General features: G+C 43.3%; 1 protein-coding gene across 8 annotated transcripts in view; it reads left to right on the top strand.

The window, feature by feature from the left end:
• Positions 1 to 297: 297 nt before the first annotated feature.
• Positions 298 to 14,906, top strand: part of MLLT10 (MLLT10 histone lysine methyltransferase DOT1L cofactor) — a 125,512-nt gene continuing 110,903 nt past the window's right edge. For 3 of the 8 annotated variants that reach the window (XM_064704144.1, XM_064704143.1, XM_064704138.1), the window contains exons 1-3: positions 506 to 524; positions 1,005 to 1,173; positions 4,839 to 4,918. In XM_064704144.1, coding sequence (XP_064560214.1) covers positions 1,005 to 1,173; positions 4,839 to 4,918 — 249 coding nt within the window. In that variant the 5' untranslated portion in view covers positions 506 to 524. Of the gene's footprint in view, positions 315 to 505; positions 525 to 799; positions 819 to 1,004; positions 1,174 to 4,838; positions 4,919 to 10,085; positions 10,170 to 14,906 lie in introns of those variants that run through there. The other 5 variants (XM_064704142.1, XM_064704140.1, XM_064704141.1 and 2 more) reach the window with 5 other exon arrangements.

Genomic DNA, 14,906 nt, shown 5'->3' with positions numbered 1-14,906 from the left:
TGAGGGAAGAGGAAAGAGCAGGATTAATAATGCATTAGCTTTGCAGCCCCATCGCAGGGAAAATAAACAAAATAGTAAAAGTTGCGGTGAGGGCAGGCAAGTGGCGTAATAGCGAGAACGCATTAGTCCTGCAGGCACACCGAGGGGATATAAACAGGATAATAAAAGTTGGGAGCGGGAATGCATTAGTCCTGCAGTCACATCAGGGGGAAAATAAACAAGATAGTAAAAATGATTTCGGGGGGGTGGGGAGGGGGCGGGCACGGGGCGCGTCCTGCGGCCCTGGCGCGGGGCCCCGCGGAGCGGCGGCGCGGGTGGGAGCGGGGCGCGTGTCCGCGTGTCCGCCGCCTCCCCGCCCCCGCGGCCGAGGGGCGGGCGGGGGGCAGCGCGCAGCGCGTGCGGCGCTGGCGGGGGCGGGGAGGGCCGGGCGGGACGCGGCGCCGCGCGGGCTGTCCCGCGGCCCCGGCGCGCGGGGGGGCCCCGCCATGTCCCGCGCGGGGGACGGGCCGTGGCCGCGCGCCGAGGTGGGTGCGCGCGCGGGCCGTCAGGTGCGCGCGGGCGCGGCGAAGGGCGGGCGCGCGCTCCCGCGCACGCTCTCTCGGAGGGGGCGGCGGCGGGGGCGCGCGCTCGGGGCGCCGCGGCGGCGCTCACGTTCCGCGGGCGGCGCGCGAACCCTCGCGAGGAGGCCCCAGGCCGAGGCCTGCCCGCCCCGCGGGCGCGCGCGTAGTGCGCCTGCGCGCCGGCGCCGCCGCCGTGCCCGCCCGCGGAGCCGCGTCCGCCTCCGGAGCCGCCGCGGCCCGACCGACACAGCCTGGCCGGTTGGTCGGGCGGGGGCGAGACGAGGCGCTCAGCCGGCGGTCATGGGTCCCGAAGCGCTGCCGCGGCGACGGTGGCGGCGGCTGCGGCTGAGTGACTGAGGGGAGACCCCGCCGGGGGAGGGGGCAGGCGGAGGGCGAGGCGCGTGTGGCGTGCGCGGTGTTGACGACGGTGTTTTTAACCCTTAGATGGTCTCCAGCGAGCCGCTGCTGCTGCCGGTGTCACTGGAGGGTGAGTTCTCCAGTAGCATGAAGGAGATGATCGGCGGCTGCTGCGTGTGCTCCGACGAGCGGGGCTGGGCCGAGAACCCGCTCGTCTACTGCGACGGGCACGGCTGCAATGTCGCAGTGCATCAAGGTGAGCGGGCAGGCGAGGGCAGCGCACCCGCTCCGGCCTTCGGCCTCGCCACTTCCTTCTCGCTGCTCCCGGGCTTCTTCCCTCGGGCCTGCTTCCTTCTCCTCCCCACCCCCGGCCGTTTTTCCCCCCTTTTTTCCCTCCCCCTCCCAGCTCTTCTTTTTACCCATGAAGCCTGTTTGCCTGTTTCTAAGGCCACGTGCTTTCTGGTTTGACTTGCTCTGTCATCTTCTCTCCTTCCCGTCGGTCTGTCTTTTCCCTCACGTGAGACTTAGTATGTATAGTGTGTTCTCCTGCATTGTGCCTGTGAGAAAGGAAGAGCTCCCCTGTCCAATTTTTTACCCTTTTCTCCTGCATGTTTTTTGGGTCTGTGCTCCCCAGCATGCCTCTGCACCCTGTAACAACCTCAGCTGCAACGTTTCAGAGACTCTCTAAAATTGCTTTTAGTCTTTGCAGAACTAGTTACTGTACTCTATTCTGCTATTTTGCTGTATTTCTTGTTTCACCTATGTGATGCCTGTTGTCCCTGCTTTTCCCAAGTTTGAAAAAATTATTTGAGTGGCAGCCAGGAGACAAGGAGGGTTTAGGACTGGAAGAGAGGGGTGCGTAGGAAAGACTTAGCTGTCATGTGATTTCATCTCTGCCTTTCCTTGAATGTCATTTGGCTGATGTTTCATGGTAGATGAAGAGACTTCCTGTTGTGGTTCTGCAAGGGGAGGGTGCTGTTTGGAATGGCTGATGCTGGATTTGTTTGGCTTAGTGGAGGCTGGTTGGTTGGTTTCCAGCTCAGTTCAGGAGCTGGCATGTTCCCTCTGTGTGATTGTTTTTTTTCTGTCAGTGGGTTGACCCTTCGTGTGAGAGCAGAGGAAGAGACAGTTCTGCTGCTTACATTGTGAGAAAGGAAGCCATCATAACTTTTCCTTTATGGTAGCAGGAGTAAGGAATAAGATGGTAGTTTTTCTGTACCAACTCCTAAGCAGTCATGTGAACTCAGTGACTGCCTTTTTGGCTGCTTACAGGTGGTGGACAGATTGGAGGAGACAGAAAATCCTAAATCCAATTCATTAATCTGAATGCCTAGTGCATGTGAAAATGCTACTAATGTGTGTCTCATTCTTGGTCTTAAATTGTGCTGAAGATGATATAATATAGTCGTTGGCTGTTCCAAGTACGTGTTCCCTTGTGATTTGGCAAATAGTGAGAAATAGTAGTAATTTAAGGAGATATACAAAATAATTAAGTTATTTTTGTTAACATTAGATTGAGCACAGAAGGGACCTGACAGGATCTCTGAAGTTAATCTGGTTTTGAATTGGTTTCCTGTCATCTTAAGAGCTGAGTAATGTGTAATGTTAACCAGTAGATTGACTGCACTTGTGGGATCTTAGGATCATGAAGAAGAACACAGTGACTACTTCTAGAAGTCATAGCTGAATCAGCTATTCCTTTTGCATTGTCTTGGACATCTTCCTTTGTATCTAGAACCTTGCTGATATTTTCAGTGAAAGAATTGAATGATAGCAGCAGTTGGACCTGAAATAGCAGGAACAAAAGTCAGTTATAGAAAGTATTCCTAATATAGAGAAACACATTTCAGCAGGTACAGGAAAATGTGTTTTTTTTGTTAAAGTCATATCCAACCCTAAGCTGGAATGTCAGGAAGTATGCAGAATAGTGCTTGGTCTAAATCCAGAAGCTGTTACAGAGATCTTAAGAAAAGAAGAACTCTGTGTTTTGATTTCCTGTACCATTCATGCTTTACATTTTGGATTTGATAAGTCATGTGAGCAAAGGTGGTAGAGGAGGCATCTCTACTCCTCTGTGCAGTAATTGTAGTAGTCCTCGTGGTCAAAGCTGGTGGTTTGTATTTGAAGTACAAGCAGCAGTATTATCCATAAAGCTTTATTAACTGCTTTGGTTTTATTATTATAATTATTCTTAGTTCAGAGGAAACTTCACTTGTGAAGTTATTGGCAAGTTGTGAAGGACAAGATCTCTTCATGTGTTTAAAGAAGCTTTGCACAGTAGTGGAAGTATAAACAAAACTCTGAAAATGGTATCCTGGTACATCAGAGCAGGATTGGGTGATGGACTCCTCTGGGCTCCAGACGTGCTCTGTTACCCTGGCAGACACAGAACTACTTCCCTTCAGCTTTGGTCATTGCCCAGCCCAAGTTGCCTTTGATCTGCTTGCCAGCCTTGTCTCTGAGTTGCATTTTATACTTGTTTCCTATTCTGCACTGTCACTTGCTAACCTAAATGTATGATTGCACATTTAAAATCTCCCTCTCAATATCTAAAGAGAAAATCAGAGTCGCCACATCTGTGGTTATTATAGATGCAATAAAAACATGATTTTTTTTTCTCATGTTAAAGAATTTTGTTGTACAGTCAAAGGGGCTTGCCAGAATAGTTTGGCCTGTAGATATTTGAATAAAGTATTTGAAAATCTGACAATGGGTCTTAATATGACTACATGTATGTATATAATAGGAAATGATTTCATTGACTTTCCTTCATGGAAATGAAGGTATATTAGCCAGATGTTTTTATATTACTGTTGCATTACTATTTTTCATCTCTGAGCTATCACAAAATCAATATATTTGTATAGTGTAACTACAAGTTACTAATTTAATCTCAGCTTTCTTCATAACTTTAAATTAATCATACATTTTTTTCTACTTACACACTTAAATTTGATTTTTGTACTTAAGTAACATATGATTGTTGAGAATTGAGTCTGATTTATCTTTAATACCTTGGGATTATCTTTGAGCAAAATGTTTGGCTTTTTGGTTCTTTGTTATTTGCTACACCCATACAAATAAGAGTATACTCACAGCACTTGTATTCTTTTGTTTTCATTCCCTCTGTAGTTCTTAAGGTTGCTTGATGTGTGCATTTCAAGCATGAGCAGTATTGTCAAATTGCTCAACTCTTTTTTTCTGGGGAATTTTGTAGCAAACTCTTGGAGTTGCTTTTATATTCTGTAAAAATATAGACGACTGTCTTGCAGATAAATCTGCCTGTCTGAAAATCTCTTTCCTAAGGATTTATGTTGTAGCCTGGCTCAAGTTGCAACTGATCCAAGTCCTGATGCTGAGTTCAGTTTGTATTTACATCCCCATGAATTTTCAGGGGTAAAAAAGCAAACTTTGTTCAGTTCACTATGGATTGTCTGCTTAAGACCAGTTAATGTTCTTACAAGAGTAAGAAAAGTGGATAGTAAGTGTATGAATAAATACCTTAGGAAGAGCTCAGGTTTGTTAGTTACTTTTAGTTTCCTCAAAACTAAAAAAAAACCCCTCATAATAACAAGCACCCAACATTTACAGTGAAGTGTCTCACCTGTTTTGGAAGTAATTAAATAGCAAAACAGGTCACATATGAAGTGTTGCTGCTTTTGAATGGTTGTGTTACTTTTCAAGGGAATGTGTTCTTTTTTCATTGAACAAATCCTGCATAATTTTTAAAATTAGGCTTGTTGTACTTAATTTCTTGTAATTCTGTGATAGGATTTAATGTGCAATGTATAGTTGTCCATTTTGCTTTTTTGACAATTAAAATTATGTGAGATCAACTAATAGTAAGCTTCTTTTAGAACGTATTATTAGTATTGTGGTGCTGTTTATGTTTGCTGAAATGTTTTGTCTTGTTCAAAACAGCTTGCTATGGAATTGTTCAAGTACCCACTGGACCATGGTTTTGCAGAAAGTGTGAATCTCAGGAAAGAGCAGCCAGAGTGGTATGTCTTTTGTTTATTAAGTAATTGTAGTTACAGTCCTTGTGTGGATAATATTTACGCAAGTGGTACAGTAATAACAGAAGAGAACTTTGCTTTCTGTTGTAATTCCTCTAAATGCTTTTCAGAAAGTCCACTATTCTTCTTATTTTTTTGAAGTGGAAATATGTAACTGTCTCTGAAGTGTTCTGACAGTGTCAGGTTGTGGGGGTTTTATTTTTTAGGTGGTGGCAGTTTTTTAGTTCATTTGGTTGGTTGCTTTTTATCCTTTTTTATGGTCCATGGTGTAGGTTTTGGTTAATTTTGTCAGTTTAACACTTACATAGCTAGGTACAGGAAATAAATAAAATCTATATCCAGTTTTCTTTTACAGCAACCTTAGGTTGCCAGTTAAAAGCTTCAGTCTAGGAACACTCCCAGGAAGAAGTGTTGTTAATTTCAAAAACTAATGCTTACTTGGAGTGTGATACTTAGAATTGAAGAAGTATTTTCTTTCTGCTTTTTCTAATTCTTTTATGGTAGATATTGGGCATTCAGATAATGCTTTTCCTTTTTTTACCATGTTTACATGAGGTTTTGTTTTGGTCAGACTTACATGTTTGTTAGATGAAACAGGGTGATGTCAGGCATTTTTAGAAAAAGAGAATTCCATTTCTCCCTGCTTGGCATTTCTTAGTTTGTCTTCCAACAAAAGATAAACTGAGAGAAGTGGGAGTATTTAGAATGACTAAACTTTCCTTTGCCTCTAAAAAAAAATTCATTGGAAGACAGGGTGGTGCTGCATCTTAGAGCAGTGTGTAAACTGTTTTTAACGTTCATCTTTGAAAACAAATGAGGAGTCAGAGACCAAATTTTCAGTTTCTGTCAGTGGCTATCAGTGTGTTTACATGACCTGTTTGCTGTACCTATTTCCTTTTCTAATAGCACGTACAATAGCAGTGGTGGTGAGACTTACTGTTGCATGAAGTTTTGGCACAGGTCTAAAGAATCTCATTCATCTGTTTTTTCCCACTTTTTGCCACTAATGTGTTCATAATGCCCAGGGTGATCGAGACTGACTTAGTTCTTCCAAAGCAGACCTGTTGGTGGGAGCAAGATGGGATTGATTTTTCTGTGCTCTTCAAGTATTTGCCAATAGAAAATCAAAACCCTTTCTAAAGAAAGGCTATTTCTTTTCATGGGGAGACCATCAGCTGTGTGAAGTTTTAGGAGTCACATTTTTTAGTGTTGCTGTGTTTGATGTATACAGGTTGATAGCAAAGTTAAAAATACAGAGCAGAGAGAAAGCTGGTGACTACAAGAAGATTTTCCAAGACTACCATAGGGAATCCTTGTGGTTTGTGATGTAGTTAATCCTGGCTTCTTGTGACATGAGGAGTGTAAGAGAACTGTCCAGAGTTCTATAATAAACAGTGTCTCACTGCATTATGATAATTTCTTGAGTTTACCAAATGAATAGCTTTGATAGACTACTTTTGCTGTTTGAAGTGAATAAGAAGCAGTGCTAGCTGAATTTTCTGCCTGGTGTATTCTGTGCTTGTTTCCACCAAACGGTGTCTGTTTAGTTCAACAGGTTGATTACTGATTTTGTTTTGAAAAAGGAAATTCCATTTGTAATGTAGTGTAGGTTTAAGTGGTTCTCAGGTGAAACCGATTGCATGTGAATTAGCTGAAGTTTGAACAGGTATTTATATGTTAGTGAGTAAGAAACATGGTGGCTGAATCTGAGGTGTCTTGAAGCAGCTCTTGACATTCAGAAACTAAACTCAAGCCCTCAGTATGGAAACTGGAGCTTTACAGTAAGCAGTTTACCAGACTCAGAACTTTTAACACACTTGCTTAGAAAAGCAAACATCCTTATCATCACCGTATGAGAGTGAAGTTTAGTTTTTCTCTTGGCCTTCTTGCCTATAAACAAAACCATAATTAAATTAACCATATTACATTGACTATGCTTCTGCTTGCTTACTTTTAATCTTTAGAAAGACCTCAGTATTGTGCTCAAGGCATATTTTTCCATGCTGATGGTGTCTGTGTTGTGTGTTTTCAGGGTGTGTTTCTTGGTTGTTTTTCTTTTTTAAGCTTCAGTTGCTGGGCAAATATATTCATTCTGATAAGCAGCTGCAGTTAATTGCTCACACTAAAGTTAGTCTTGCTTTAACAATGAAAAGGAGTGGACTAACTCAGGAACACATAATGCAAGTTGGTGGGTCACCAGAGAAGTTCACTTACCAGTGGACTAGGACAGGTGCCACGTGCTATGCAGTGTTATGTACCGGCGTGTACTCGTTCCTTTTTTGTGTGCTGCCTCTAGGCTGGTGTGTGCAGGGTAGGAGCCAAAACAGCAGCTGGTTGACTTCTGTGTTTTTGTTGGTCAGCTGGAGCCAGTGACCTGGCTGCTGAATGGTCACTTGCTAGTTGGAAAGCACTGCTCCATGCCAGACAAGTGATACTGAGTCTTGGTTCCAGCAGAGTCATGTTTTTCTCTGTGTGTGAGAGAAAGTGTGCCTTTTCATAAACCTGAACTGTTTGGATAATGGATGTATTGAGGGGGCTGATAATTTCTTTGGCTTTTTAATCATGCCTATGTAGTACATAATTGAAGGTTGTAATCCCAGTACACACTTTTTACATCACTGTGTAAGTTTTTAACTATTGCTTGAAAAATCTTAAGCTTTTTCTAAATCAGCTCATTTATCTTAGCTTACCTATGGTGAGCTAGAAATTCAAGTCTCTTCAAAATGGGTGGTGACTGCTCCTGGCTTTGCCTGTGTCAGCACCAGCTGCTACTGCCCTGCATAGTGGGCCCTTTTGGTGTCTTCAGATGCACCTGAACTTCTGAGTCAAAAAGCAGGGCAAGTACATACTGATGTAGAAAAAACTAATTTTGAGGTCTGTGTGAGATTGTATATATATGGACTGCTACAGAAGGGATTTTGGGTCCTGGCTTAAGAAATTGGATGGTGCATGTGTGTTGTCCAAGGGCTGATAATTCGGGTACCCAAAGAAAGAGCTAAGCTTAGGATTTGTAGCACAACTGTTGTTTGAAAAGACTTTTTTTAGCCCATAATCCTGTTATGTGTCAAACATCTTCCTTGAGGATCTTATGTGAAGAGTAATTTAAATATAGTGTATAGTGGGATAAAAATAGATAATGTATTTATGGTTTACCACCAGCTATTAATTACTCTTCATACTCATCAGGAAGCTGCAGTATCTGTGTGATAGAGGCAGGAGTTCACCATTTGTGCAGGTAGCTTGGTCAGGCTTTTTAGCTATGTTCTGAATAGGCTTGATTCAGAGACCAGGAGATCTCTGTACTGAACTTAAGTTTTTCTTAAGAGTTCCAGGAAGCTTTACTCCCTCAAAGTGTAGCTCAGGTGCTAAATGTGAGTTGGATTGCTTGCACTGCAGGTGAATCACTCTGCTGTTGATCTGTTTCATGGGAATTCGGATATTTTAGGCCTGTCCTTGCGTCTGGAAGAATCAGTTTGGACTTGGTACAAATTAATGTCATAACAGCAGTGTTTTTTTTTGCTTGGCATTTCTGTGGTTTTTTGGTTGTTTTTGGTGGGATGGTTTATGAGGTTAAATGCAGTGGTGGTCCAGAACTGAGTCAGCACATTTGTGTGACACTACAGCTTGGCTGATAAGCCACCTGGGTTTTAGTCCTGGGAAATGTGCTGAGGGGGCTCTGACTCCCTGTGGAGCTGGGATCCATCTGGATCACAGCTCAGTCTGGCTGGAGTCTCTGTGCTTGCATATGTGTTCTTGGAACTTGTGGAGACAGAAAGAGACTTCTGTGTCATTGCAGGGGAAGTTTAGACCATACAGTGGTCAGTGTTGAGGGTTCAGAACAGTAAAAGTGCCACTATACTGTTTACCCAGTTCAGGTGTGCTGTGTGCTCACAGTGATAGGTTCCTGCTGGTTATCCTCTGAGACCTGAGCTGCACCTGCATCTGCTGCACAGATCATCCAGAGTCTGAACACTTGCATTTTAATTTTTAAAAAAATTGTTAATATAACAAAAGTTGGAGCTCTCTCCAGCTTATATTTTTAAAAAATGTTTCATCATATACATCTACAAGTTTCTTTTGTAGAGTTGCTCATAAGAATTGTTTGATGTATCCATATTTTTACACCTCACCCCCAGCGTTTGTGTAGTGTAAAAGTAAGCATAGGTGCAGTATTACTTGTCTTTGGCCTAAACAGGAAAAGGCAAAGAAGGAAAAACTGGGAATGCAGCCTTTCAGTATGCAGACAAGTTTGTGATCAGAGCTCTGATACCTCTGGCTCAACAGGCTGCCTGCAGGGGAGTGAGATCTGTGTTTATTAACACCTGTATCTGTAAACTAGAGTGAATGTTGAGAAATATGGTCACAATACAGGTGAATGAAACTTCATTAACCTTATTTTAGAAGAAGAAAACTTGCTTTTTTTTTTTCCCAATTTGAATACTGTCCATCCAATAAGGACTAATATACTATGTAGTTTCTTTGAAGATATCCCTTGAAATAATTCTAAAGAAATGTTGAAATTAATGTTTCTTTAATGTGTATCCATATTTTTCCTTAAAGGATACTTTATGTAAGAATATTACTACAGCTACTATAAGAATATTATAACAGATATTACTGTTTTACAGAAGAACTGCTTTAGTTTTGAGCACACTACAGAAAAATTGATCTGTGTGCTTTTGTTATTTGTCTGGCTTTTATGAATGACTGTGCAGTCTAGAAGGCATTGAATATTAGTTTGTAGCTGGATATCTTGGATAAAAAGCCTGCCTAAGGATACTTAGGGAGAACATTGTGTATTGGGTTTGTGTGACAAGGGTTTGTTAATAAGGAGGCTACAGGAGGGATTTCTCTGAGAAGCTGCCAGAAACATCCCGTGTCTGACAGAGCCAGTGCCTGCCCAGCTCCAAGACAGACCTGCTGCTGGCCAGGGCTGAGCCAATCAGCAACTGTGGCAGTGCCCCTGAGATAACATATTTAAGAACAGATAAAAAACCCCGCTGAATAGAAACTGCAGCTGGAGAGAGGAGTGAGAATGTGTGAGAGAGACAACTCTGCAGACACCAAGGTCGGTGAAGAAGGAGGGGGAGGAGGGCCTCCAGGTGCTGGAGCAGTGATTCCCTTGCAGCTGGCGGTGAAGACTGTGGGAAGGCAGGCTGAACCCCTGCAGTCCATGGAAGCCAGCCAGGGAGCAGACACCCACCTGCAGCCTGTGGAGGACCCCATGCTGGAGCAGGTAGATGCACCTGAGGAGGGCTGTGGCCCCAGGGGAAGCCCATGCTAGAGCAGGCTCCTGGCAGGACTTCTGTAGAAGAGTCCCAGGCTGGAGCAGGTTTGCTGACAATATCTGGGACCTGTTGGGGTTCTGTACTGGAGCAGTCTTTCCATGGGACTGCTCCCCAGGGAAGGGGGGACATGCTGGAGCAGCTTATGAAGAAATGGAGCCTGTGAGAAAGACTTAGGGTGGAGAAGTTGGTGGAGACTGTCTCCTGTGGGAGGGGCCCTGTGCTGGAACTGGGGAAGAGTGAGGATTTCTGCCCCTGGGAAGGAAGAGGAAGCACCATGTGATGAATTTACCACAGCCCCCATTGCTCTGTGCTGTTGGGTGAGAGGAGGTAGTGGAAATGGGGGGTGAAGTTGAGCCTGGGAAGAATGGAAGGATGGGGAAGAAGGTATTTTAAGATTCAGTTTTTATTTTCTCATTATCCTACTCTGACTTGCTTGGTAATAAGTTAATTTTTCCCCCAACTTGAATTTGCTTTACCTGTGATCTCTCTCTACCTTTATGTTGACCTAGGAGCCGTTATTTCAATTTCTGTCCCCTGTCCTGCTGAGGAGGGGAGTGACAGAGAGTGTTGGTGAGCACCTGGTATCCAGCCAGGTTCAACTCACCGTGGTGTGTCTTGGTGCCACACATGGAGCATAAGGAAGTAAGGATAAGGAGAATAATTGGGGAGGTACCAGCAAAACTTGGACTGAACAGAATTAGGGAGAAGAGCGGAATGATTGTGGAAACTTTGTGTTGTTCCGATTGTGGTGAAGGTGAAAATTTTTATTTTGTAATGCTATTGATTGAGTGGTGTATGTTTCTTGTCCATTATATATTACATATATAGGTGAGTGTTGTTTGCTTTGCATTTCATGAGTCCAAGAAAATATTCTTTCCTGTTTTGTTGGTGTATGGAGTGAATACAGGCCTAAAACCTTGTATTGCACCTCGAAAGATGCCAGAGTTGTTTAGCATTACGGTGGCTGGTCTTCAAGGTTAGGAGTACAAGAAGGGCAGAAGGTGCTGCAGAAGTGCAGTGTACTTTCTGTGTGCTTCTCCAACATATCAAAGTGGGAGTATAAGTGCCACTTCTGATTGTGCTTCCTTCATGCTTTTTTGTTTTCTTCCTTTTTTTTTGTGTGTGCTGTATTTTTCCCTGCTTGTATGCGTACTTGTTACTTGGTTTGTAGATACACAGATGAGTTCATAAACTTAGCTGAAGCACTTTCCCACAGCAGAGAAAAGGTCTGCTACTTTTTCTTTTGATTAGCTAGTTTACTGAAATGTCCATGTAATTTGTGCAGTAGTTTATAATTACATTATGCAGATCATGGTTACATAGGGTATTCAGGCATTAAAACAGTGTTGCATCACTCAAGTACTACTTGATCGGAAATTTTTTAGCATAGATGTCAATATAACAGGTACTTCAGTAAATAGTCTAAAGGTTCTTTGGCAAAATTACTAACCAAAGTGAGGCTAGAACAAAACATTTTCCCTTACAGGAATTGCATAATCCTTATGCAGAAATGTTTTATGAATGTTTGTTTCATTGTATTCACTGGCAGAAGAAGTCTCTCAAGTAAGCAAGGAGTTGCTCAGCTTGTGAGAAGCCTTGCTTAGAATTTATGCTAACATTTTATAGCTGGGAATTTTTAGGATAAAGCTGTGATGTTGCAGAAGAAATGAAACACTGAAATGAACCATTGCATGTTGTATGTTCTTAATGTAGATTTAATTGGGTCGGTTGCATACTTTCAGGCTGATTAAAAAAAATTGAATGTTTAGTTGGACGTGCAGCCAAATATGAGAGGCGTTTCTCATAGCCTTCTGATGCTTTATCTTGAAGATCAGTGTGTGAAACTAAAACTTTATATATGTTTATAATTAGGATTTTTGCAACATCTAGCAGGATTTACTAATCTTGAGTAAATGGTGGGAGATTTATGGTTTTGGACTTCCAAAGTTGGAGTAGGCAGATCATGCTACACCCTGTGTGTCATCACTATGTTACATTGTACTATACATTATCTCATTTCTATACATTGAGTGAAAGTATGACTAAGTATGACCTGTAGTACTTACTGAGTGGATGGTCTTTAACAATGCTGATTTGCATGTTGAGTGCTTCTAATCTTCTTGTCATATTCTACAAATTTATTATCAGTAGTAGATGTTTTTGACAGAGCTAACCAAATCTGCATATATTTTTATATGATGCCTTGATAAAAAGAACTAAGTTGAATCTCTTTAATTTATCCGTGTATAAACCCCAAAATGCTTCAGGTAGTCAGTCTGTTTTTCTTTTACCTGTCAACTGTCTGCTTTAAGAAAAAGTTCTTTCTTTCTCCTGGGACAGATGACTGAATAGAGATGGGGCAGAGATTTGGCAAATTTGTCAGCATCGAGAAATGGTTATTTGAAGATGAAGATGACTTAATTTCTTAAGTTGTCAAGTTGCAGAACATAGCACTTTGGAAGAGAAGTGCTGACAGCAGGCATTCGTTTGCTCTATTAGTGATGTCAGCCAGTTGGGGATTCTTGGATGTGGCAGGAGGTGCTTCGATTCCTGTTGGTTCTCCATTGTGGTTTGTGAACACTGGAGTCTGGTGTGAATCACAGTGAAACATTGCAAGTTTAATTTGTCTCTTTTTGGATGTTTGAAAAATCATGTAGTAGTTAGCTCCTTGCTGACTTCTGCTTCAAATCCTGCCATGGTTGTAAGCTCTCATTTATCGAGTAATTTAGTTCAAAATAGTGAAGGTGGGTATTTTGTGAGTTGATAAAGTTTCTGTAGTGTTTATAAGGTCTGAAGATACTGTAGGTTGAGAATATTGATAAAGTGTATTGCTATCCCACTGTAGTTTAGAAACTGATAAAGAAGTGTGGATTTGGTCTTGTGGACAGAAGTCTCTTCTTTGGCTGGGCCATGTGTTCCTAAAGCAGCTCATCCTTTTTGCTGTATTGAGCAGGGGAAAAATGAACTTCTGACTCTGGCAAGTGTTATAAAGCATGGATGTTAAAATAGAAAGAAACTCTAATGGGAGTTTTCACAGTATTTGGTTGGTTTGAAAGGAAAAGCACAAAAGCAATTATCAGTAAAATATCAGAATAAAAACATTTGGTATGAATAGATAGCCTGAGTTTGGTGTGAGTAGAGGTTCAGTAATTTTCAGCAGCTGCTGGAAGTGCTTGTGAGTTTTACTAGACTTTCTGGAGACTTCAAGAGCTGAGATGTTGATCTTTGCTGGTTGTTCTTTGTATGTTGGCAGTAGTGATCTTGCTTCAGTGAGGATGGCTTGAAGCAGGGAACAGAAACATGAGATGTCACTGCTGAGGGTGGGGGTAAGCTGTTGCCTGCAGATGTAGATGTGGTCAGTCTGGTGCATATCCTGTTGCTGGCTCTGTTCTTGTGCTGGCTGCCTGTAAATTCTCATCTCTTGATAGAATTTATGTGAAGATCTAAATTTCCAGATGAAGTGTCTTGGCAGCAGTGTACTGGTTTGCGCTACTCTGCAAATTGTCTGTGGCTTTTTCTTCTTGTTTTCTAGTCTTGCAAAAAGCTGTCCCTTTGTAGGCTTTAAGGTACTTGTTTTTCTGTAGATAGTCCCTGACTAGCTGAATTTGAGTTAGGTTTTCTAAGAACTATTGTCTAGTTATCTGTGGTTCTTGATTTCAATTGGCACACTTTCACTGAAGTGTCTTTAGAATATGGTATCTTCTTGTAGACAGAGCTGTGTTGACATTGGTTGTTCAGTACCATATTTTTCTGAATCTAACACAATGTCATGGTTTGACCAGGAAGGAGTGGGAATTCTGGGAAGCTGTGGTCAAACCAATGAAGGTTTTGGGTTTCATACTGACACCTGGTGTAGCCAGTGGGGTTTGGACACACCTCCGAGAATACACAGGGGTTAAAAGCAAGGCACTGCCCTGGCACTTCCTCTTTGGGACATCGTCGGGCGAAGAGGTCAGATCTCTTCCCCGCCCAGCCCGCTGCTGCTGGGCGGGGGAGGGGCGGCCATGCGGTAGGCCTGGGGCCTGGACAGAGGTGGGGTTGAGGGGCTTTCAAGGATGGAAGGGTGGCGGAGCCCCAAGAGACATCGAGACATCGGGCGGCCAGCCCCCCCCCCCCCGGGAGGGAGAGCGGCCGGCCGCAGCAGCAGCACGTGTGGGAGTATCATCTCGTCCCAGGACAGACAGAGACTGAAAACTTTTAACCCTTTCTTGCATGATTGGGACCTTGCAAAAATGCTAATCCTCCTCGAAGCTGAATAAGAAGGGAGATAAGAGATGAGATAAGATAAGGACCTGGCCCAAAGAATGTGGAGATGATTGGATGGGGAGAGATGATTTGGAGTGGCCTTTTGGCTGGACTTTTCTCGTGGCTATGGACTCAGTTGTTCCTGTGACACAGACTGCATTTAGGGGGAGGCAGTGCCTCAAAACCAGGAAGGTTCTTTGTGAGGACCCCCCGGCCCCAGGGGGTTGGAAAAATATGGGGGGGACAGATGTCCCAAAAGCAGAGACTGTGCCTTTTTGGAGTGAGACAAGGCATCCTTGAAAGACAACCCTAAAAGCAGCTCTGGTCCATGCCGTCAGTGGTGAGAGCACTGGGCATGGAAGGACGATGTTACAAGCGGCAGAAGGACTTTTTTTCTTCCGGGCGGTGCCGAAGTAACAGAGAAGCACATGAGGTTTCAG

Source organism: Zonotrichia leucophrys, chromosome 2 (genome assembly GCF_028769735.1).
Source record: "Zonotrichia leucophrys gambelii isolate GWCS_2022_RI chromosome 2, RI_Zleu_2.0, whole genome shotgun sequence".
Taxonomy (NCBI): domain Eukaryota; kingdom Metazoa; phylum Chordata; class Aves; order Passeriformes; family Passerellidae; genus Zonotrichia; species Zonotrichia leucophrys.
This window is presented reverse-complemented; position numbering and strand designations above follow the sequence as displayed.